The sequence below is a fragment of the Pezoporus occidentalis genome, unplaced genomic scaffold, assembly GCF_034315485.1.
Source record: "Pezoporus occidentalis ecotype Australia unplaced genomic scaffold, CSIRO_AGI_Poc_V1 ctg130, whole genome shotgun sequence".
NCBI lineage: Eukaryota > Metazoa > Chordata > Aves > Psittaciformes > Psittacidae > Pezoporus > Pezoporus occidentalis.
In genome coordinates, this window is record NW_026913104.1 from 267083 (window position 1) to 291320 (window position 24238).

The 24238-nt window shown below is 51.3% G+C and overlaps 2 protein-coding genes across 7 annotated transcripts in view; both read right to left on the reverse strand.

Moving 5' to 3' along the window:
* Nucleotides 1-24238, reverse strand: part of UBE4A (ubiquitination factor E4A) — a 130252-nt gene that overhangs the window by 17285 nt on the left and 88729 nt on the right. The gene's annotated exons all lie outside the window — the stretch shown is intronic.
* USP28 (ubiquitin specific peptidase 28) lies at nt 1268-23190 on the reverse strand. 6 transcript variants are annotated; one of them, XM_062608524.1, is made up of 26 exons: nt 23120-23190; nt 20257-20334; nt 18944-19076; nt 17734-17845; nt 17110-17272; nt 16138-16224; nt 15175-15312; nt 14670-14743; nt 14094-14170; nt 13584-13732; nt 11493-11620; nt 11246-11341; nt 10337-10516; nt 9631-9833; nt 9324-9394; nt 8780-9008; nt 7186-7380; nt 6759-6889; nt 6399-6584; nt 5426-5521; nt 4521-4699; nt 4359-4437; nt 3972-4051; nt 2852-2975; nt 2128-2326; nt 1268-1728 (listed from the first exon to the last, which is right to left on the reverse strand). In XM_062608524.1, the coding sequence occupies exons 1-26, from the start codon at nt 23159-23161 to the stop codon at nt 1553-1555; spliced, it is 3405 nt and encodes a 1134-aa protein (XP_062464508.1). In that variant the 5' UTR covers nt 23162-23190; the 3' UTR covers nt 1268-1552. The 6 variants fall into 6 exon arrangements, with proteins under 6 accessions (XP_062464508.1, XP_062464510.1, XP_062464512.1 ...); XM_062608526.1 differs by lacking the exon at nt 23120-23190 and adding an exon at nt 20422-21334; XM_062608528.1 differs by lacking the exon at nt 6399-6584.

The window sequence follows — 24238 nt, forward strand, 5'->3', positions numbered from 1 at the left end:
GCCCAACACAGGCCTGGCTGTCGGGGCCCCAACAATCCCTGCAGGTAATGGCACTTCTGCCTCATGTAAAACCACCAGGAGGATGCAGGATTATCCCCCGGGAGCCGTTTATTCCTTAACAACAGGGAGCAGCACACCAGCAGCAGGGTGGGACCACGCTGACAATCCTTCTGAGAGCTCTGCTCATTACAATGAGTTTGGTGCTAGGAATGAGTCCTGGGGACATGTGTCCAATGTGCTGGGATAAAACCTCACCCCTGCGTGTGTCTCTCTGCGTCTCCCTCCTCCTCCTGTGCTGCTGTCAAGAAATTTGTGCTTGGTCAGAGCAGAGCCAGCAGCAGCAGGTAGAAGGGTGTCATTACAACACAGGGGCATGGTGTCAGCTCAATAGGTAATTAATTAAATGTTTCAGTTCCTCATTAATGAAGAAAACTGAGGTTTTGGCTGCAGGAAGGGAGCTACTGTCCCTCCTCTGTACTCATTTAAGTGCAGGCTCCTTCTTCCAAAAGCCCCTGGGCTCCTGCAGTGGAGCTTGCAGCGGGAAAGGGCTCAGAGAGATTCAGGGCTCGGGAGAGATTCTGGCACTGACAGTGAACACAGGCACTTCCTCAGGACCCACTCCTCTGCTCGCCTGCTCAGAGGTGCCAAACACAGATGGGCTTTGGCTAAAGCACAGGAAACGCCTGGCCCGGTGGCCTCCCGGGGACCCAAGATGAGCCCGTGCCCTGCAACACCAGAGTGGAGTGAAACCACAAAGGAAGTGTTTTCATTCTAACATAGAACAAATGCTTTTATTGCACTTTCAGAACAACTGTGCATAGTCTGAACAAACAGGGTCCCAACAACCGCCACCGCCCAACGTGAACACAGGTGCCCGCTGAGGGAAACGCAAACGGGGCACTTATTTTACAGAACATCAACACGAAAAGCCCACCACCACGAAAAAGGAGCCCACTGCAGCCCTCAGTGGCTGTTAATGCTCACCTGACAGTGAGCCCCCTGAGGGAAGAAGGACGTTTGAGGGGGGTTGCCCTTTGGATCTCCCTTAGCCAGGCAGAAGAGAACCTCCTCCTCTCACTGCTTTCTCAGTGAAGAGGAAGACTCTTGTGTATCTGCTCCTGCCAGGCAAAACACAAAAGCCCCAAACCTGCTTTGCTTGACCAGAATACTCAGCTGCCCATAGGACAGAGCGGGAGCCACTCTCCATCCCTGCTTCCTGATGACACAGCCCCGACTCCTGCTAGCAGGAGCTTGGCAGGACCATCCCTCAGGATGATGTGAAGGTGTCTGACAGGCCAACAGCAGCTCGTGGCCGCTCACCAGAGGAGCGGACCCTTGCTCTGTGGCTGTCACAGGCCTCAGGATCCGTGCCCAGGAAGCTGCGGAAGCAGAACCCCGCTTTATGTGGTGAGGTTTTGTCTCTGAAGTGCAATGCTGCCTGTGCCACTGCCACCTACGTACGAGCAGCAGAGCTCTGAGCGCGAGCCGCCCCTTCCCTCCCCACTCCCTCTCAAGCGCTGCCGGCGGACGACGAGTGGCGCGCAGCCACGGGCTACTGCACGGCGACGGCCGAGGCGCCGTGGATGGACTCCATGACGGCTGCAAAGCGGCTGCAGAGGTCGTAGGGGGAGTTGGGGCGGATCTTCGGCGGCTCCTTCAGGACGACGACCTCGCTGGGGCAGTCGAGGAGCCGGGGCAGGACCTCACCCAGCCTCATCTGCAGCTTCGCTGTCGAGGGGAGAGGAGGAGGCACTCAGTGGCACCACAAGAGTAAGACCCCAGACGGCTCTGGGGCTGTGGGCTATAAAGCCATGATGGGTGTTACAGAATCAGCTTCTGGCTCCCGAGGGCAGGGGTGAGCGGTGTCAGTCCCCAGCCTTGCCCAGGGCGCACAGAGCAGGGCCACCCCGGGTTCCCTGGGGCACAGCATCGGCTTTCCCAGTAAAGTCAGCTCTAAAGCACCACACAAAGACCCCTGGATCTGCTCCCCCACCCAGGATTCTGCAGCTCTGGCTGTGCTCCTGGACCCTGCTAAATTCCCTTGCTCTCTCCTGAAGAGGAGTTCAGGCCTAGACACTGCCCTGCCCATAGAGCCACAGCAAAGGCAAGGCCAGCACCATGCCCTACCGTCCATGTCTTCGCAACCCAAATAGGAGCACCAGCGGTTTCTCATGACCTCGATGGCATCCATGTCCTCCCTGGAGATCTCGAAGTTGTTCATGAGGTGCATGCAGGGGATGATCAGCTCGTTCAGGATGCTAATGCCCTCTGTCACACGAGCTTCTTCACAGCTTACGAACATGGATGCTGCCACTTCATTCAGCTTCTAGGGGAGGAGGGAGAATCAGGGGACAGAGCTGTGACAAGCAAGCACAAAGCACACGTCACCAGCATGCTGTCAGGAAGGGTCACAGCTCGGGGACCACGCAGAGACTGACAGAACCAGTGCCAGGTTCACACCACAGAAAGCAAACTGGGGTCTTGGCAACCACAAGCATGAACTAAAAGCAGTCCTCATTTTGATGCTCTTGTTTAGGCCCCCGAGGAACAGGAAATCATCATCTGCTCAGAGAGAGCAGGCTGTCAGAAATAAATACTGGGGGAGAGGGATGGGAATGGACAGAAACCAACGTGACCACTGAGTTAACACAAGCACCGAGTTAACAGCCAAGAGCACGCTCAGCAGCACCCGAACCTTCCCCAAACACGTGGCGTGTTCATTATGTGTGTTCCTAAAAGGGGACACCCCGAAAAGGAGTCCCACTCCCTGGGCAATGCCCAAGAGCAGCCGGGAAGCAAACTGTAGCACAGGCTGCTCCCTCCCTGCCTCTCCAGGAAGGAGCATACTGACCAGGAGACAATTCCTTCTGTACAAGGCAATCAGGGATTCGCTCACTCCTCTCTTGGTGCCCTTCTGCAGCAGCTTGGTGTTGCTCTGGTAGGCGTACACCAGGTAGGTGAGTGACTCCTGGTACCTAGGAGGGGAAGAGTGTCACCTCAGGAAACACCTTCCTCTTGGCCTGGATGGTAACTACCACCAGGCCCAACAGGAAGAGCTTCATTTCACTGCCAAAGACTAAACGGACAGATACCCTCCACCCAGGAATTAATGTTCCTTTTTGCCCAGGGTGCCAATGAGTGCCTCAGGAACACCCCTTTAAAGCCAAGTTGGAGTACGATGTGCCCCGAGCACGGCCGCCAGCGCTGACGCTTTCAGGTCTGCTCCAGGACATTTGGCCTCTGCGTGCAGCAGCAGCAGCAGCAGCAGCATGCTCAGTTCCTGCACACATTTGTAGCCTCTACCCCCCCCCGGTGAGAAAACAGCACAGCTGACAGGGATCGGGTCAGGTCAGGGAAGCTCTCAGCCCGCCTCTTGGCAACCTGCCCACCTGAATTTGGTATCTCCTCACTTCTAACCCCCTCAGGACTTGATTCTGCCTCCATCCACAAAGAACTTCTGAAAGCCAGTTTATTTTCTGCATTGGAAAAATCCATTTCCCAATTACAAATCCTTCACAAACTGGCACTGTCCTGCCCCGCACTGCACTGTGTTCATGTAAAATACAGGTTCTGAAACAGTGAGGAGGAAACCAACGCCTTTTAAAGGTTCTTAAGTGCCTAGAGTACTCCAAAGCATGTGTTTACACAAAGTAAAATGCCCAATTCAAGTTTAGTTTTAATACGGGAGTCCAAAGGGGGCACTTGTTCCTGCAAACCCACCTCCGGGAATTCTTCACAGTGGATAAATTCGGGGAAGCTCTAAGAACCTGCTAAATATCTCAAGTGCTAAGCAAGGCTGACTATGGATTCCAGAAAGGGCTATCAGCAAGCTACAAGAAAGCCTGCTGGCCACAAATACATGACTGAAGACAGAGAGGCCACCACAGGTCAGGAAGATGAAGTCTGTCCAAGTGGCCTTTACTGTCAGCCCACAGCTTACCTCATCTGAGTGCACAGCTGAAGGGACTTACTTCTTGTTCTGGTACAGCTCCAGCCCTGTCAGCAGGTAAATGGACACCTTGCGGAAGAGGCTGTAGTCTTCGTGCCATCTCTGCGAGGAAGCAGAGCGTCAGAGTCACCCACAACACGCACCTCACGTTCCTTCCCGGAGCCAAAGCACGTCACATCCTGCGCTCTGAAGGGCTCAGGCACCTCTCGTAAGCGACACATAAATCAGCGCAGTGAACTGCACAGACGTTCCTCCCAGCCAAGGAGGTGTCCTGTGTGCCCTGCCTCCCGCTCAGCTCCCTGCCACCGACACCACGGATGTGCCAACAGCCGTGCCAGCGACTGCTCCTCACCTGGGCAGTGCCAGTTGCCACAGCTGAGGGAGCAGGGGCAGCACTGGGGTCCCTTACCTTGTACTCCTCCATATTGACATCCTCAGGACCGATTTCTCTCAGCTTTGCTCGCGCTACCTTCATGATGTTAATGGACCTGCTCCGTGTAAGCAGAGAGGAGACCAGGATCAGAAGAGTGAGGCCCCAGGAAAAGCCCCACCTCGGGATCGGGGCACAAACCTTTCGTCATAGCTGAGGTTTTTGTCTGCAAACTGCTCCAGGAGGGTCCGTTCCACGACCTGCTGCGGAGCATTGTTCTGCAGGAGGTAAATGAGCACGTGCTGCAACCGGGCGTCGTTCTGAGGGGTCGGCGTCTCCTTGGAAAGCAAGTAGAGTCGGGAATACTCCTCGTGGAACGCCTGCCAACAAAGCACAAGGGCTAACACAGGTACAGGTGCCCCAGGCAGCTCTGGCAGGCCCTCCTGCAAGTGCTCGTCTTGTTCAAATCAACTGTAACACGCTTGTTTCTGTAGCGAGGTGCAAGACTACCTTGTGATTTATGTTCCTGCAGATTAACAGCACTGGTTGCTTCTCCCATGTGGCACACTTAGCTCAATCTACCTGCTCGTAAAATCTAACCCCAGCTTCAACATGCAGCAGCACTCACTCCTTCTGACCCCTCTGCTCAACGCAGACGCTTCTCAAGGACATGTTTTACAAGAGAGGTCACAGAAAGCATGCTCAGGACCAACAAAACTTCACGAGTGTTGGTTTGTTTCCTGCCTAGACAACAGGTTCTGAAAGGCACCCAAAGAAAGGCTACTTTGTGGTACCCAGACCGAGGGAACCGCTGATGCTAAAAGAATAAGCAGGAGAAATAGCAGAAAGTGAAAAGAGAAAGGCAGGAGGTGGTTTCCCCTGGGGGAGCGGGCTCTTTCTTACATGGTCTAAAGACTGTTTAGAACCCGTGGATCTGTCACCACAATGAGAGCAGAAACCACCATGCAGGACAAAGAGGCTGTTAGCTAGAAGGAAAACTCCACAAACCATTCCCTCCCCACTCCTGACACGTCAATGCAGCATAGATCCTTCCTTCTGTGAACATGGGTATCCATGAGAGTGGATTTAGCAAGCAAATCAGATACCTTAACAAGCCCTGCTTCAGACCCATCCCGATCAAAGGTCTGGCGGGCTTTTGCAATAGCCAGGATGACACCTTGCATGGCTGGACTCAGCATCACCTACCAGGAAAGCAGGGAAACAAACAGGAACGGGGAACACCGTAACAGACAGGGAAAGAAGAGAAGGCATGGTGAAGAACAGAGAAACTTCCACGAGAGAAGGTTTAAAGGAAATTGTACAAATACAGGCAGAATAAAGCCAGAGCTGCCATTTCCTGGTGTACTACTTACTCCATCAATCACATGCACTTTACATGCAGGAGGGCGCTTTAAGTGCTTAAAGGTCTAAAGGCTGCTCACTCCACACCTTGAGTTTGTAAACTCAACAAGTGAGAACATAAAGCTCACTTGCCATGTGCCTCTGGGCAAGGTCAATCTTCTTCAGGCATGCAAAGGAGGGAGCAGTGCCTGTGGGGGAGCAGCTCCACACGAGCATGCATTAAATGTGCTCAAGGAGTAACGGTCACTTGTGGAAAAGACTGAACTTCCACAGTGCTGCTCGGGTGCGTACGAGCGCGGTTAAACAGGCAGATTCAAAACCTCAGCAGCCGGGTGCTCTAAGTCATGCTGTCAGCGGTCAATGTCTTTGAGATAGGCATGAAAATGAAACTGGAGGCAGTGGGGAGGCCTGTACATAGACTAATACAGCTAGGTCCAATTTGGACATAGCTGTGCCAGAATGACGATCCACAGGAGCAAGGTGCAGCTCCAAGGACTGGGTGCTTTTACAGGGCTGATTTTCTGGAGCCATTTAGACACAAAATTAGTCAAGGATTTGGTCTGGCAGTGTCCATTCTCACGGTGGGAACAGGCACTTTGCAAGCAGCAGTGTTTCCACTGCTATTGCCCCCCAGCCTTAGCAAAGCTCAAAGCTAGCTAGCTACAAAGCCAGAGGTTAATGACCAGCAGCAATCGACCCCTGCATTGGGATCTGTACCTCCTCATTATATCCGTCTGCATCGGATCTAACGGGAATCTTCCCCACACTGGGGATTTCCACCTCAGAGACCTGTGAGCTACTGTGGGCAGCAGGCTCTGCTTCGTTAGCGTCCTGGGGCTGCTCTGCCTGACCCGTAGGGGCTGTTTCTCCCGCCTGGGCCTTCACTGGCTCTACCTCCTTGGGCTGTGGCCAAGAAAAAAGAAGAAAAAGAGTAAGAGGCAGTAAAGCAAAGCACAGGAAAGCAGAAGGGCACCGAGCGAAGGCGGCACGGCTACAGCATCGCACAGACACGGAGAAGGCGAGGAGAGCAACACAAGAGAAGAGCGGAGCGCGCCCCAGGCCAGGCTCGGGGCCTACCTCGCAGAGCGCGGCCTCGGCGCCGCTCCTGTCGTAGGTGTCGGCGCTGTTGGCGATGGCCTTGGCCGTCTGCTCCTGCGCGATGCGGGCGTGCTCGGAGGAGAGGGAGCGGGCGCAGGCCGAGGGCCGATCTGTGCGGCAGAGCAGGGCCATCAGCAAGCGCAACCGGCAGCATCACCACAGAACCCCCCCAGCCTCTGCACAGGATGGAGCGGCTGCTGCATTCACCCCCAAGGTGAAGGCTTCTGCGTGCCTCTTTGCTGCGGGTCTGGCACGTGCCAGCAGGGATGGCCAAGTAATGCCCTCCCTCTCCAGAGGGCGGCACTTGAAGCGTTTCCACTTGGTATTGTACGAAATAAACGAGTCTGGCAGTGAACTGAGAGCAGCCCATGGCCATTAAACGAACAGAAAACAGCCGTGGCGTTACCGGGGCCTGATTCCGAGGAGAGGTCCTGCGAGTCAGAAGTGGGCGAAGGCTCCCTCTGGGGAATCTTGCAGGACTGCTCCTCCTCCCACTCCTCGGCCTCGTGCTCGAACCGCCAGTTGTCCTCCTGGATGAAGCGCCTCAGGTCCAGGGGCAAGTCTTCAACTTCCTTCTGAAACTGCCCAGCCTCGGGGGCATCTGGAAGAAACAAGGCTGGCATGTAAAGGAACAGCAGCAGGGCTCCACCACGAGGCACCGAGTACACTGCACTCAAACCGGGTGAGGCACAAATGGGGAAAACCCAACTTTCTCCTAGCTTTGTAACTTAGGATGTTTCATTAAAAACAAGCGCAAAAATAAAGACAAATCTCCAGAGTTATCTGCAACAAAACCCAGTTTGTTCTACCACCGGACAGCATTTACCATAGGGAGTCCAGAAGCAGCACTTGCTGATGCAGTTGGTCAGAAATGCGTCCTCACTCAAGGGCTACAATTGTACAGAAAATGGTATTTCAACTGCCAATAGCTGGAAAATTCCCAACCCAGATGGAGAGATCGTACCTAGGACCCTACACAGCAGATAAAGGTGGGGAACTGTGCGGGTTCCATGGCATGAATGCTGCCCTGGTGTTTTTCAACACCTTTTAGATTTACTTCAGTATTGGTTTTAAAATAGCACAAAACCCCAGTAGCATCAGCTTGAGACAAGCCCTAGAACGTACCAAAAGCAAACGGCAGTCCTCTACACTGGAGATTTCTTATGCAGCCATTGCAAAAGCATCTTCAAAACCCCACAAAACTGCACTAAATAGGAGGAAAAAAAAAAACAACCCCAAACCAAACCATGGATTCATTTCAGCAACAGAACTGTCACAGGCACCAAACAAAGAACGACCTCCAGATCCTCATCAGCCACATTTAGTGATGAACAGGATGACAGTTCTCCATTGTTTCTTCTCTTTAATACATCAAAATGAACCACGCGTGAAATTATTGGGTTCTTCCACAGCTGTTTGCCATGTATAGTGCCACGTGCACAGTAATTTCTCCACATAACTATTTATACATTGGCATTGCACACATACTTGCAAGTCTACGCCACTGCCACCAAAACCTCATGCAGCAGGAAAGGCTGCATAAAAACTCAGCCCCTTAGGTTCAATGTAATGGGATCACTAAAAACCAAGCCAACGAGTCAGAAAGTGATAAAAACAGGAGAAAGAAAGCGGGAGGTGTTTCACATGCCCTCATAAAAGCAGCACTCTCATATAAACTGCAAGGAGTCAAAGTGAAAACCACCAGCACTAGAGGCATATTGAAAGTGGCAAAAGAGGAGAGCCTGAATGTTTGTACATGTTAACAATGCACTGTACCTGCTCTCACCACTGGAGTTCATTCCTCACTTTTCAACCCTACCAAGGATTTAGAAAGGAATCGAGCGTGGAGCAAATTATTTCACTTCTATCTGGGGCTAAGTTTTTTGCGCTGTCAAAGGACAACTGTGCCAAAGAGAAGCTAAGGAACGTAATGGGCACACCAGCTAGAGAGACACGGTGATAACCAACGTGGGACTAAGCAGCAGCTCTGGCACCAGTACCTGCCACAGAGCGGGACACCTTGTCACTGATGTACATCAGGCAGTAGGCACTGGCATTCCTCAAGCCCCCGAATGAATCTCTCTCCACCTCTTCCCACGAGGATTCTGTCACGGAGATGTCGTTGTATTTGAGCCAGCTTTTCCGAGGCTGGTCGTAGATGAAGGCCCAGTAGTGACCAGCATTCGCTTGCCCTTCGTGTACCAGGACCGCATGCAAGCGATAGGGAACCTGCAAGTGCACATGGACAGTGCTCAGGGGGACGCTCAGTAAAGGATTTTCTCTGACCTCTGTGCAAAATTTACAAGTAAATTCATAGCTGTAACCTGGTGCAAGACACTTGATTCATTTGGTAAACTTTCCTACAGAGTGAGAACTGACTTGTGCAGGGAAAAGCAACAGGATTTTCATACAGAATCCTTTCTCTGCTTCACCACTGGGATTTTGAAATACAACAAAGTGGACAATTCCAGCTGACAGCTACTAACAAAAACCAGTAACAGCAACATCACTTTAGTACTTCCCCAACGCAGCTGCATCTCCTACCTGCTGGAGGAGGGGGTCACAGTATATTTGCTCAATGGACAGGTTGATTCTGGCAATAGATCTCTTCAGATCTGCCAAGAACATCACAAGTGAGAGAAATACATCAGAATTCATGACTGCCCATCAGCCTATTCCAGCCCCTGCCACCTCAAAGTTTGAACCCTGCAGTAACTATCAAAGACACTTAACAGCAGAGCTGAAGTGCGTACAAGGTTATTCCTAGTTCAGGGTGTATCTGGCTGGAGCAACAGAGGGGAAGTCGGGCTGGCACTCAACAAAGATCACGACAAGTATGTTTGGGGCCAACCTTGTATGTCTTGCTCGACCTCATTTCTCCATCGCTCCAGACAGGTCCGAACCAGATTCAGCTCCTCCTCGGAAACCACATGAGGAGCTGGGTGCTCAGACGTTGCTGGGGCTGCAGCAGAAGGCTGGCGTGGAGCACTCGAGTCTTGCTGAGGCGAAGAGAAAGCTCCATCTTCTGTCCTACTGTCCCTCCTTTCCAGTGTGCTATGAAGCAAAATCCAAGAGCAGTGGACAAATAAAAGCCAGAACTCTGCAAGCACAGATTCCACAATGAGCAGTTCTAAAAATCCCTTCCCTTACTACAAGAAACTCATGTATTTACTCAGCTTAATTTAGAGTGTAAAGCAACCATGCTGGCCAGGCCTGTAATAATCCAATATTGCAGTAATTTACTGGTTAATGAAGCAAAAAAATTAGTAGGCTAACCAAAAAGAGGTTATCATTTAGCTCAGAATTGCTGCAGAGACAAGGAATATGGTGATGATTTTGGAACAGGAAAAGGAACAGACTAGATGCAGCATTATATTTACACAAACAGAACCAAGTCAGGAGCAAAGCAGTGAGCGAAGCTTGTGTGGGCCTTCAGACAGCCCAGCCCCATGCTCCCAGAGCCAGACAAGTAACCAGCTCCCAGGATACAAACCAGGAGCGCTGGGCTGAGAGGCAAAGTGCTCTCCTGCACACTGTTCTTACTTCTGTTTACTAACCCGTTTGGTTGTGAAAGCGCGTCTGAAACACAAGGCTCGGTTTGGGACTGCAGGGGTGTTGTCTGGGAGTCCTGAGCAGGAGGAAGAGCCACAGCTGGCTTTGTGGCAACGAATTCCAGCACATACTGGATCATGTCGGGCAGTGGGAAGCGGGCCGGGCCAGAGCCGTACTTCAGGTACCTACAGGAAAATGCACAAAGGATTGGGAGTGGTTAAACCTGAGGGGACAACGGAAGAGCGACAGGGGGGAACCCTCTGGGTCAGGATGGGGATGGTTTGAGCAGCGAAGGAAGGAGGGGAATATGCAGGTGTTGCAGAGGGACAGGACTCACCCTCCCCGCAGCTGACCTGGCAAGCTCTGAGGCAGTGGGGCAGTGCTCAGCAGCGGCCGAACGCTGCTGCGCTATCAGCAAGGCTCAGCCACAAACCCCAGCACAGGACCAAGCCGAGCGCTGCGCAGACCATCGACTCCACCCCAGCCTGTCCCTGCAGGATGCTATGCATGGGCTTAAATGTGAGGTGTCCTCACAGCACCCCCGAGCCCCTGGTGAGCACAGACCCCACCAGGGCCACTGTGACACAGTGCACCTCTGCCTGCCACTACTTCACAGCACTGCCAGTTCAAAGAGTGCAAACTGTGAGCGGGTTTAAAGCCAAACAAAGGGACTTTTACACAGAGCACCTGGCATGTGAAATCTTTTGCCTGTCTGCAATTCCTATTGATCTCCTTCCTTCCCCAATCAATAATGCCAGAGAAGTTGTCTAATAGAAAAACTAATGCAGATGCTTCTCGGAACAAGCTCGTTCTGTTTCTCCTTCCCCTCTAAGTTTTTGTTCCATTAGAAAGCTCTTTTAAATGGAAGCATTTGCAGGCTTCCAGGGGGTACAAAACCAAAGCCGACTCCTTACCTCTCCAGTTTCTCCTGCAGAATCACCAGTTTCTCACTCAATCTCTTAACCTCTTCTCTCTTCTTCTGAATAAGCTCTTTACTGCAGTAGAGGTACCTAAGCAGGGGAGTACAGAGCCACATCAGATTTGTCTACTCCTAACATTCACTGTCTTTTGCAACTGTTTTAGAATCCTTCCCTGCTCACCTGCACAACCCTTTTAATGTCTTTAATGACAATAAGGTCTTAAACATTCCACACCACTCACCTGTCCATGTAAATGGTCTGGGGAAATTCTAGCTTGGTGTGAATCTTCTCGGTGTGTCCCAGCGACTGATTGAACTTGAATCGGGAGAGCTCAAAGGTCAGCACAGGGGGGAGCTTTGTAAACCAGCGCTGGAACAAAAGCACAAGTGCCCCCAGAGGGACTTGGTTTGAGGTGACAGATCCTCCGGGATTTCAGACTCATCCTAAACGTATCTGCCTTTAAATACCAAATCAGTGACAATTTTCTTCACGGAATGATTAGTCAGAAAGCCAGATTTTATGAGATTAAAATTCCTGCCTCCATTTTACATCTGTACCACAAAAAAGCCTCACAACAGCTTTCAGAAAGTTCCTTTTCATTGCCTGATGCATCCAGCTTGATGGATTCTTAACAGGTCCAGCCCTGAGTTTTACAAAATTAGCAGACACTGCACAACCTCTGTGTGTCAGCTAAGAGAACTCTTTTTCAATGTGGGTCACATGCAATGACGAAGAACAAAAGGAAGTCCTCAGGCAGTACCTGATCCCTTTCCTCTCTCAGGCTCTTTACAAACTGTTGGATTCAGGAGGGTCAGAGGAGACCCCCACTTCCTCTGCAATCCACACACTGCTTCGAAGAGCCAGGCTGAAAGAACAACTCTTGACTGGATTTACACTTCCTCTCTTGCTGGGTTCACAAATACCTAAAGCACCCTGTGCCAGAGGTTTCCTTCTCCTGCCTCAGCCTGCACTACCCCGGCGGTGCTCCTGCCTGGACATGGGATGAGCATGCTAAGCTCATTTTCCTGTGCAGGATTCATGTCAGCTGTCCTGCCACAATAAATCTGCCCTCCACACTACAGCTTTCCCAGAAGCCCAGAGCAGGAATGATTTATGCACCTATTACCTAGGAGAAAGGCAAGTTCTCGTTAATGTCACTGATGCTCAGAGCTTCAGCACACTCACCTACGTTCTCAAAAGACAAAATGCACCTTATTCTCTATGTCCCCTATCACGCAGTCCTCTAGCCACGACACCCTAGGAAGTGAAATTAAGATGCACAGTGTTTCCAGTCATATTTCTTAGAGACAGAGCAGGAGCCTTTTCCTTCTATCTGTACAGACAATAACTAAAACATCTCCATGATCAGTCCATTTCCCTTAGTTTTGATTTGGAGGAACTAAAAAGCTTGGATTGAAAAGGACCGGCCCAACCAGCTGCCTACAGCCCTTTGGCACCAGCCTACCATGGTTTCACCTATGCGGGCTGCAAATGCATCTGAACAGTTTCAGGCAGGAACTAGGAAAAGCAGAAACAGGATTTGAGGCCACTGAGTCCAGAGCTGGGCAAGGCTTGCCCATCCCAGACCTGATTTCTCATAGAACTGAAATACCTTTCCCTGCCCTCTCTATGTCAGACCCCTTTGCAAACGCCTTCATGTAAAGTCCCATTCTTTCTCTGAGCTAACTTCTCAGCTGCAATTGCACATGCAGGATGCTGAATGTGATGGTACACCTTTGCTTTCCACTTTGCTACAACTGAGTATTTTATGATTGGTTTGTGATTTGCGAGATTAAAAAGAAAAACACCAGAAAGTCACCAAAAACAAAAAAGAGGAAAAAAGAAAAAAAAAAAAAATCAGCAGAGAAGATAAAAGCGGAAACGAGAAGAAAAAACAACAACAAACACACACTGTAATAGGGAGAAAGATACAAATTCCAAATGGCATACCATAGAGTTAAGCACTGTACTTTTACCCTCCAAAAAGAGGGAGGCAGTGGTTCTCCCCCTACTCAGGTACAGGTAGGCTTCAATAGAAAGAGAGAGACTTTATCACACTTGCATGAGCAGCAGATGTTCACCTTTTCAATTTAAAACATCCTCCTCAAATTGGTCACACAGGACAACACATCTTTACAAATAAGCATGGACTTGGTGTCTCAGCGTTCATACATTTACGAGAGATACAAACATATCAGTTTGTACTCATTCATAGAGAACATTTACAATTGCCTTTTAGAGTTGTTAGACTATAGTGAGACACCCCTGTGCTATACGTGCTGCATCTTCTGCAGCAGGCAACCAAAAGCTCAACACAAAAGGTAGAACTAACCTCCTGCCTGTACTTGCCCGACTGAGATGTGGCTGCTTCCTGCATCTCTCCCTCCACCATGGCTCCTTCCAAGCACTCATTCAAGTCTCGATAACCATTTACCTGAAGGGGATACTGACCAAAGGTTTCGATCTTGGAAAAAGCATTGCCTGGATAACAGAAAGGATACAACGCCCATGAGTGAAACTGAGAGAACAAAACACTCTGGTTAGCTCAAAGAGTTTGTTGCCAGCACCAGTCAGAGGCACTACTTGCAAGAACTGTGTAGCTGCTCACACCTCTGTCAGGGTAAGCCTCCTTACAACCAACTGCTTTCAAAACACGGGCACTTGCAAGCATTTAATGTCTTCAGAAGACTGACTTTGTAAATGTTATGGTCCATTTTATCAAGACCATTTACAGAACTAGGCAGTTTCACAGGGAATGTGCAACAAAATGCTGCATCACTGCTGCTATCAATTAAAACACTCAAAGGAGCTGAGAAGGGAATCTACCAAAGCCCCAACTCACCCTCATGGACACCCTCAGTCAGGAAAGTCCCATAGAAAAGCTGTACCATTGGGTTTTCAGACTTGTCCTCGGGGCTTCTGTTTCAGAAAGAAAAAGCACACATCCATTTACTGCTGAAGGATGCAGAAAAGCCCCAGTCACAACCTAAGCCTTGGCCCGGGAACCTGTCTGCAGTCCCCAAAGTTTTCTATCCAAGCACAAAATGCAGAGGGATCTTCTCATGCTCAAAAGCACATTATAACATTTGCACTGGCAAGACAGGGTGCAAGTTACAGCACTACCTTTGGAAATGCAGCTCCAAACCCCCAGATCTTCCACGTACACAGTTCTGTTGAGCTCCTCTAAAAAGCTTATTTACCCTGCAAGCCATATGGGCACCGATCAAAGTCCTACATATAGGAAATGCAGACGTAACGCTTCAGGAGCATATTTTGAGCTTAAGGAGCATCATCCTCAGGCAACAAGGAACTCTCATTTACTCCAAATTTCTGTGTAAAGCCCTCTCATTTATTAAGGCATCCCATTTAAAATCTGTTTCTCCTCAGCATCAACCTCCCAGGACCACAGAAAACTCACTTGGCATTCACAGTGAGCTGGAATGCGTCCTCCACCCAGTCCAGCAGTTTGTGTGTAAATTCACTCACATCTTGCTAGAAGAGAGACACAAGTCGAGAGTCAAGCGTACCAGCAACCAGTGAGTGCCTTCACCGGCTGCTGGTTTCGCCACCCTCCAGCACACGACCCGAGCGGTGCTGCTGTGCCCACCCTGCTGCAGGAAGCCTGCAACTAAAGTGCTGATTTAGACCCATAATGAACACTCTGCTCGTCTGAAAACTAGATCAGAGGGAATTACAGCGATGGCTCCCCAACGGCCCAGCTGGCGCTGGCAGCGCGCTGCTACGCTGCCTGTTTAATTAGCACGCACGTACATTTCCCCTAAATGGCACAGGGACAGCTGCTTGGCGCTTGACAAACATGGGAAGGGGCCTCTGAAAGCCATAGTGGGATGAAGTGAAATAGGGTTGTTGTGGCTGCAACTGCTGCTCTCAAGAACGCAAAAGGCTTTTCAGCGTGGTTTTACCTGCTGCTCCTCAGTGGATCTGAACGCATCCCTCAAGAGTTCCAGCGCTACAGAAGGGTCTACAAACTTGCGCCAGGTCCCCAGCATTAGGGCAAACAGACACTGAAGTTCTAGCATGAATGCAATGTTTCTCTTTTCCTGCATTGCAAGAAGAAAAGCCAAACCCTTCCCACAACTGACAAGAGAGCATCTTAAACCAAAGTGCTACAGAACACTGCATGCACACACCTCGGGAGGTACGCTAACAGCCAATGGAAGGGGTGACATAAAAGGACAAAGCAGAAGGACATGCAGTGGCATTTCTTGGAAGCAAGAAGGATGCATGTAAGACACAAAATTAACCAAAAGGAAACCTTGAGAGACAAGAGCATCAGAAGCAATGCTTGCTATAACAGAAAGCAGAAGCTGGTGAATTTATGTATTTATTCTGTCTGCATCTGAGGATTTTTGGAGCATGAAGAGCACACAGGGACACAAATAAAGCAAAGTCTCTTAAACAGCAGCGGCCACAAGGCAGAACAATGCAACAGGCAAAGGGTTATTCTCCATGTGCATTTTGCTCTAAACATCTTCTAAGCACCTTCTGCTACGGATGCTCTCAGCAGGCATAGGGGGTAAAGGGACCCTCAGCCTGGCTCAAACACCAGTTCTTCTACAGTGCATGCGAAGAAACAAGCAGTCTGGAGCTACCAAAGAAGCTGTATGGCACAAATTTCTCCCCGCGCCACAGTTAGAAGCTCTAGAGGGAAAGCTTTACAAGAAGCACCCAATTTCTTTTCTACAGTGATTCTGTCCTTGAAAAGCACTTCCCAAATTTATCTTTAACGTAATCTGACTATTTGGAAGCCATTATCACAGGCACAGCGGTCTCAGATGGCCCCAAATTAAATCTGCTTAGGGAAAGAGCAGGACAGGATACTGCAACAGAGGGGAACTTTACAGTGTCCCTCGATGAAAACTTACAGTGCGAGTGTGACGGCTTTGAAGCTCAAGCTCTGGGGGGTTGTACCCAAGGACCAGCCTCCGAAAATCTGGCAGCTGAAACAGAGACTGAAAGGAGAGGAGAGGCAAGGAGCAGTTAGTGTCTGCGAGTATTCGACTCCTGCCCCAGAGTCACTCTTTACCCAACAGCTTTTTCCTTAACTTCTAACCCTCCGATGGCCGCGTGGTACTAAATAAACATTGACCAAGTGAGCAGTCTGTGTGCTGGAACTGCACATTTGTACTCACCAGAGAACAAAGTCTCATCCTGCTATTTCTGGGACATTATACACACACACATACACATATATATAACCATTTTAGGAAAGAGTATTCTGTTTGCCATAGGCAAGCTTAGGAAAAGCATCCAGGAACAAGTCCCAGTGAGAAACGGGCCCATTTGAAGATGTCTTAATTCCTCTCAAAGCTGGAGACATGACTGATGTCTATCTGATGATGTGAAATGGTTAGAAGAGACCAGTCTCCTAAGTTCCACTTACTGCTGTCCCTTCTTGCTTAGGTTATCACTAATAATATAAACTGCCTTGCTGCTTATGCATTCCAGCATCTATGCCAGCATATTCCATTAACTGGAATATGATACACTGTGTATTATGGAGCCAACAATAACTGAAGTAAAATTAAATTATCAGTGCCCTTTGCCAGTCCAGCTTGTCATTCAGTAAGCATCTGGACATCACCACACCAAAACCCCTGCGTACGTATGCACAGATTATATGTGTATCTATAGTTACACAAAGTCCATTTAACTGCTCTTTGGCTCCTTCTGTGCACGCCCAGGGTAAATCACAATCGTATCAAATCAAACCAGAAGTCTCATCTGGGCACAGTCACGCTCCCTCATCCACGATGAGCTCACGATGACCACTTCACAGAGCTGCTGCATGTTTATTTCTGACTGATAAACACTTGGACTCCAGGACATCCAGTTACCTGTATGACAGCACTAAACCAACACGTGTTTCCAATGTTTTTCACCCCAACAGGCCAGTCGCCCACTCTCCTCCAGTCACTGTGCTTGGGGTTCTCTCCCCAGACTTCACAGTGTTTCCTTTTGGAGCCGCTTTTGCTTTCAGCAGAATGTACTTCCTGTGGCCTGTGACAAAAGAAACACCATCTCATATAGGCTCTCTGCAACGATGGTTGTACCCTCCCCTAGCCACCAGTGGGACACTAGAGCTGGGTGCTGTGGGGTGACATCCAGCACAACAGGCAGCAATGTCTTATATGACACAGAACTGGTGGCCTCAGTCATTACTGGAGGCAAATCTGATCCACAGCAAGAAGGATATGGAGAGGTACTGACTGGAGGGAAGTGAATCAACATGTGAAATTTCAAGCTGTTTCTGCAGTAGGTGCTGTAACACCAGTACAACCAACTAAGCCACCTTGAAACCTGCTCTTTCTACTTCTACCCAGGGACAGCCATAACCCAAGCACCTTCTAAAAGCAGAAGGCATACATCTGGTAGGCAATTTTAGTTTGTTTGGCAGTAAACATCTGAAGAACCCACTTACAATACCGGGAAAACCAAATGCAGTTCATGGAGCTACTGACCTCTCCGGAGCATCCCTCTCTGCAGCCTGAGTTTTTGGTGATGCCAGTGGTGTGAACGTGTCGATTGCACGGAGGTCATCTTTGTTGTTTGAGGTAAGTGCAGTAGTAACATCTGGAAGCAGAGGCAGTGTTCAGTTTCCTCTTTAAAAGGAACTTCTAGAAAATGTTACACTTTACCAATATGATTTTTCCATTGATACGAGCAGCATTTCCTAGCTCAGGCTTTAGATACAAATCCTTGCGCCTTGGATCACGCCAGGGAACCTAAAAAGCCACTGAGTGGGCTGGACGAAGAGAACAGGACAGACCTTGCAGCTGTCTGCTGGCCAGATTTTCTTACAGCCAAATTCAGAGCTTGAGGGAGCATTGCAAACCTCTTGAAATACTGAAACAGGCACCTCAGCTGCTGCTTGTATTTGCTATGCCCTGGCACAGTGCTGACAAGTGACATAGGATTGCAATGAAATCAGCACGATCACAGAGAATCACCTCCCTTCACTCATGTCAGGATGCACAGCTATGAGCCATTTCATGTACTAGTTATATAGGGAAAGAGAAGAAAGGGAAAGGAGTCATTTTGGAAGAGGTGGAAGCCTTAGATGGCACAAGGGGCAGCTGTGCTCTTCTGGGTGCTGCTGCGAGGTTCCCAGCAGACGTTTGGCACTGTGAACCTGCCCATGATGATATCACTTGGGAAAGCTCCAGTTAATAGATGTGTCATTAGCAAAAAGGCTTAAAGAAACTATTCTCAGCTACCTCAGTCCACAGTGACACTCCTCACATGTGAACGTGGCAAACTGACAGCTGCTTCTGCCAATACCCATAATGTTTACAGAAACGTTTTTCATGTAGTCAAATTGCTGGCTCAAACACTGTAAGTTTCCTCAAGATATGACAGCAAACACTCAAGAGTGCCTGCTCTGCCAGCAGATGCTGTCGAAGGCAATGTATGCCTTGACAGGGATTCCCTTCTCCATTCCGCTTGCTCTGCTTTAGGAGCTTTCTGGGATTTCTGTGCTAGCCAAGACCAACTGTTTAGAAGGAGGGTAGCTTTGTAACTGTGATGTGCCACCTACAGTCACTGCTAAACCCCTGGTAAGTCACTCTCCCCCAGGGATGTGCTGGTGGAGGCAGAAGGACCCACACTTCCCCTTCCAGCTCAGGCTGGACCACGTGCACCTGCAGGGGCGAGCAGAGGTGAAGGACTCACTCTGTGGGAGCTGCTTGCCCACTGCGCTCCCTTCCCAAGCGGACGGCTCTGCAGCAGCCACATCCTGAGCTGGCTCCTGGGCATTCTCCTCTGTCAGGAAGGTGACTGCTTCCATCAGGTCTCCATTAGCAGCCTAGCAGGATGATAAGGGAAAACAAACCCATAGTGGCAGGGTTATTTCATGCACGCTTGCCTGGCATTTAATGCATCTGGCGTAGAGATATGCACACTACCACCAACTGTGCTTTTCCTGGGTATGGAGCAAGGAACCTGCTGGTGCCAAGCAGGAGTAAAATCCCAAACGAATAAAGGCCAGAATGTCTCTGTCGGAGAGCACTTTGGCTATGTTACTAGACAATGCTGACTCCACTAATTTCATTTCCCTAATGAGATCCCCTTACAAGAGTCACAGTAGGCATGAAGCACGACAGGACACTGCCACCAGGAGAGACTCCCAGGAATCAAACTCTCTGTGTATTTCAAGACCTTACCGAGTCTCCTACTGAGCCAGGGCTTTCTTCAGAGCAGCACTACAGGCTTTAAATGTATTCTAACATCTTCTGGACATTACTGTTTAATGAGATATTTACGGATTTTGGTAAACAAACCTCTCTGTGTACTATCAGCACAAGCCACATCCTTCTGATGATGATTCCAGACTGATGCAGTTGCAATCACTTTAAGACCACAAGTTCCAAATCCTAAAGCATGCAGCATGAGGAGGAATCCTTCCAGGTAAACATTGCTTCTCCAAGCACCTGAGATTCCCACTTCTCCTTGCTTTGGAGCAAAGACTGTTTTGGTGACAGACAACCACCAGCCACGAAGCTAGCAATGCTCCCGCAGCTGTCCACAGCTCCCACAGCAGTGTACGTGGACAATAACCACCCAGCAGGTCCAAGGTGTGTGTTCTCCATCCCTGGGTAACAGCCCTCTGCACAACCCCCAGGAAATGTTTATGAAGTTTTAGCCCAGCACACGCTGCTGCAGAGCAGGTTTTAAGGTCCACTGCCAGAACAATGAACTGCGCTCTGCTTAGTGGGGGCTTTTGCTGCAGATGCAGGTGAACAACCCTATGAACCCCAAAACCAGCCTGGTGTCTCCACCTGCTTCCCTGCTACACCTGGACAAGGCACAGGCGAGGGGCAGAAAAGCAGTGAGGATTTGCTCACCACCCTCACAGGAAGCACACTGCTCCACCCAGCACACACCGAATCGCTGTCCCAGGCTGCCCACCCGACCCATGCACTGTGCTTCGAACTTGCCTGACTCTCAGGTCTCCTTTCCACAGAACAATGACAACAGGCACCAACCTTTAGAGCAGCATGAAGGAAAGAGGAGTCTTGAATTCCTGTGATCTCTTTCAGCTGGTCTAAAAGCATCTGGCAGTCCTACATGCAAGAAATAGAGAAAGCTTATGTGAACAGGCGACCAGGACAGACACCAAGCTGCTCCTGCGAGGCTCACCAAGGGCTCACCGGAGTATTGCTTCTTCCTTTCCCTTTTACTGACAGCTTGGCACAAAAACCTGCTCACACTTGCTTGCCGGTTACACCAACATCGTACCCAGATCTTCCCCCTAAACCTGCAGGCTGAGGCTCGAGCCGCTGTACCCCACGAGGACGGCAGCAGGCCTGAGAGGCTGTGGGATGCTGGGCACCTGCGATGGGAAGGGGCAGCCCCCCCCGGGGAGCCCAGCATGTGCAGCGGGACATATAAGGAGGCTGCCTGCCGCCGGGGCGTTGGCGAGGGGCTATTTTAAGTCTGGCTGCACATGCCATTTGTGCATGTCATTTCTCACTGACAATGAGGTGTCAGGAGAGGGGCCCAGGAGCCTGCAGTCGCTTCTCCTTCCCCCACCACAGCCGCTCGAGGGCCAGGGAGAGCCTCACTCAGGCCCTAAGCCACGGTCAACAGCCTGCTCTTCAGCTCAACCGCTTAAATAAACTATGACAGAAACACTGCTTCCCAGACATAGGAAATCTCCGCAGCCCTGGCTTGCCACAGATGCAGCCCTCTCACAGGAACCCCCTCCAGCAGCCAGCCCTGATGCCATAGGTCCCCTTCTGTGGCCACTGTTCAGCTGCAACAGCGGTATCCCATGGGGAGGATGGAAAACCAGCCAGGCTGCATCGTGTCTGCCTGATTTATAAAGGCTATGCAGGACCCTGCTGTCAGCACAGGCCAGCAAATCCCAGCTCCTGAAGATCACGTTTAACCATAACTAAATGGATAAATTCATGTTTCTACTTCCTCTCATCACTGGCAGACAATGTAGGATGCTTTCATGCCACTGGAGCCTGGGCTCCACCCAGGCACCTACTTCTTGTGCCACCACCCATAGTGCTGACAGATACTACCTCATACATAACCACCAGAGACAGCGTGCAAGAAAGTGGGCAACACACAGAAAAGTCCTGGACTGTTTCCTGAGGGAGCTCCCCCAAAAAGTTATTCCCACCTGGAATCCTGCTTTTGCTCAACTCGCACAGGATGCGCAGGAAAGCATCAGGCCCAGCAGGCAGTAGGGTGAGGAACCCCACACCAAGAAGCCAGGGCTCAGGGCATACATACCTCCACAATGGCAAAGCACTGATATCATGTTGCTAATTCTGCTGCCTCAGCGAGCAGCCAACCCCACCAAAGGCCGCAGGGCACGTTTTTCCATTGGAGCAAAGAACCCTGGCTAAGGAATTGTGCTGCAGAACGAGATCCAGGGCAGGACAGGGCATGATTCTGTGCTCCACCAAAAGCAGACTCACAAAGTGCTGCAACCACAAGAGCTAATTACAGATCCGGTGCTCTAAGCTACCATCAAATGTACTAATGATTTCCAGCACAATTTATTTCAGCCTGTGAGGAGGAAGGTTTGTGTTAACAGCGCAGAGCTCATCCCGTGCAGCCAGTTCCCAGGGGCAGCACACAGAAGCCACTGGGAGCACAACAGTGAGCAGCTTTCGGGGCACACACATGGTGTTGCTCTGACTGCTCTGGCTGGTGGCTGTTTGAGGTTACGTGCCGGGGTGCTTTAAAACAAGCTCCAGAGCTGGTAATTAACACCAGCGTGCTGCCACTATTAATATAAGCCACAAGGAAAAACCAAACCAAAGCCTTACCTGCCAGAAAAACAACAACACGGACCAAAACGCTATTAGTGTTAAATTACAGCAACAGGGGAGGAGTGCACGACCAAGAGGAAGGAGGGCACTGGAGGTGAGAACTGCACGCTCGGCCAGTGAGGGATGGCACAGAGAGCTTGTGCCCTTTTCCCCACTCGAAGGTGACTCAGTGGGCTCAGCAGCAGTTCGTTTTGATGAGAAGCTAGAAGCAGGGAAGGGTCTGAGCGCACCACAGCAGCTCAAGGGGGTTCCAGAAATAACTGCAAGCAAAGAGGAGGAGGAGGAGGAAAAGGGGGGCGGTGGCATGAAAGAAGCTGGCAGAGCCACAGCCTTCGGCCTCAGCACCTCATGTGCAGTTTTTATGGCAGCAGGAAAACGGATTTGAAGGACTAAAACCCGGGAGGCGGCAGCAGGAACAATGCCCGCGCTCCTGACCAAGGCTTTCACCGACCAGCTCCCAGCACGGGCGGAAGCAGCGGCCGCTGAACAACCCCTCCACCACCACCACGTGCTCCCGTGTTGTCGTCCCGACACCGTCCCCGCGCAACCGGGAGCCGCTTTCAAACGCACAACGACGGGGCCGGCGCCCAGTTCCCACTCCCGGGGGCGCTCCCCGTGCAGCCCAAGCCGCCACAGCAAAGCGCAGGCACCGCTGTAAGCTGGCGGCAGGGCGGGCACGGCGGAGGAGCACCGAGCCGCGCTGAGCCCTGCGCTCCGGCTGCCTCGGGAGGCAGCTTCAGCAGAGCCCCGCGGGGTCAGCGCAGCCGCTCGTTAGTGGCACAAGGCGCTGGTTTGGAGATGGGGAAAGCTGGTTACTGCCCGAGCCCCCCGCGCTCCCCGGGCTGCAGCCGCTGCGCTCCCCAAACCGGAGCGCCCGCGTCCATCTCTACAAAGGCAAAGACAAGGGGAGCCGGGCGAGCGCCCGGACGCTGTTCCGAATGAAAACGCTGCAACACGGGGCGCGAACCGAGCCCCCCGGGGGGGAACCCGCACCCGGGGGCACCCAGCCGCGCCCTCCCCGCCTCCCGCTCTCCCCCGACCGCCGCTGCCGTCTCACCGCGCCGCCGCCGCCGCCCGCGGCCTGCAGCTCGGCCGTCATGCGGGCCCGGAGCGCGGCCGGCGCATGCGCCCGCCCCGCCGCCTGCCGCCGGCACCGCCCCGGTCGCGGCCCCACCGGGCATCAGAGCCGGGCCCGGCGGGGGCTGTGTGTGTATGTGTGTGTGTGTGTATGTATGTACGTGTGTATGTGCGTGTGTGTATGTGCATGTGTGTATGTATGTACGTGTGTATGTGCGTGTATGTATGTGCGTGTGCGTATGTCCGTGTGTCGCTGCCCATTGGCACACGGAAACCGTTTAAAACACTCAAATAAACAACCACAAGTTTCGTTTTAACCCTGTCTCGGTCCCGGCCGTCCCCCGCGGGTACCGGGCACCTCCCACACCGGAGTTTTCCCACGGGGCTTGCTTACCTTAAACACGGAGTTAACCGTAAGGCTGCAGAGAGCAGCTCAGCCTCGCACTCGGAGCGCCAGGTCAGGGGGGTGGCTGTATTATGTTTAGCAGCCTGATTAATGCCGCTGTGACTAATTAGGGTGCAGGACAGACGCTGGCTGTTTGCACAGCCTCAGGTGAAGACCTGCCCCTCCCTCCCTCCCTCCCTGCATGTCCAAGGGCCTTTCCAGGCAGCCTTGTCCTAGCAAAAGGAAGTGATTTGCACTGTGGGTGCTTTAAAAACTGACCCCCCTGCCAGTCTGGAGCCGTGTATTAGCACCGGGGGAGCGGGGGTGGCAGGGAACATCAGTGGGTGCCAAATACACGTGAGCAAACGACCCGTGGAGGAGGAATTTCTCACCTGGTCTTCCAGTGGTACACAGCAGGATGAAGGAGGTTTCGCTGCCCCTCTGTCACATCCCAGCTCCAGGACTCGTCACCCACAACTCATGAGCTTTCCAGGCACGGTGTCTGTGGGTTTTCCACAGGGATTCAATTCCTGTTCTCAAACAGAAACAGCAGGAAGTTTTCATCTCCCCCTTGGTGCAAAACCCACCCCCCAACACGAACACCTCAAGCTGGGCTGTCTCCAGCTCAGCACGCAGGGACAGAGATACCCCTAAATTCCTGCTTCCTTTAAAATCCTTGGCTGCAGGCTGATCAGGGCATGATCCCCTGCACGC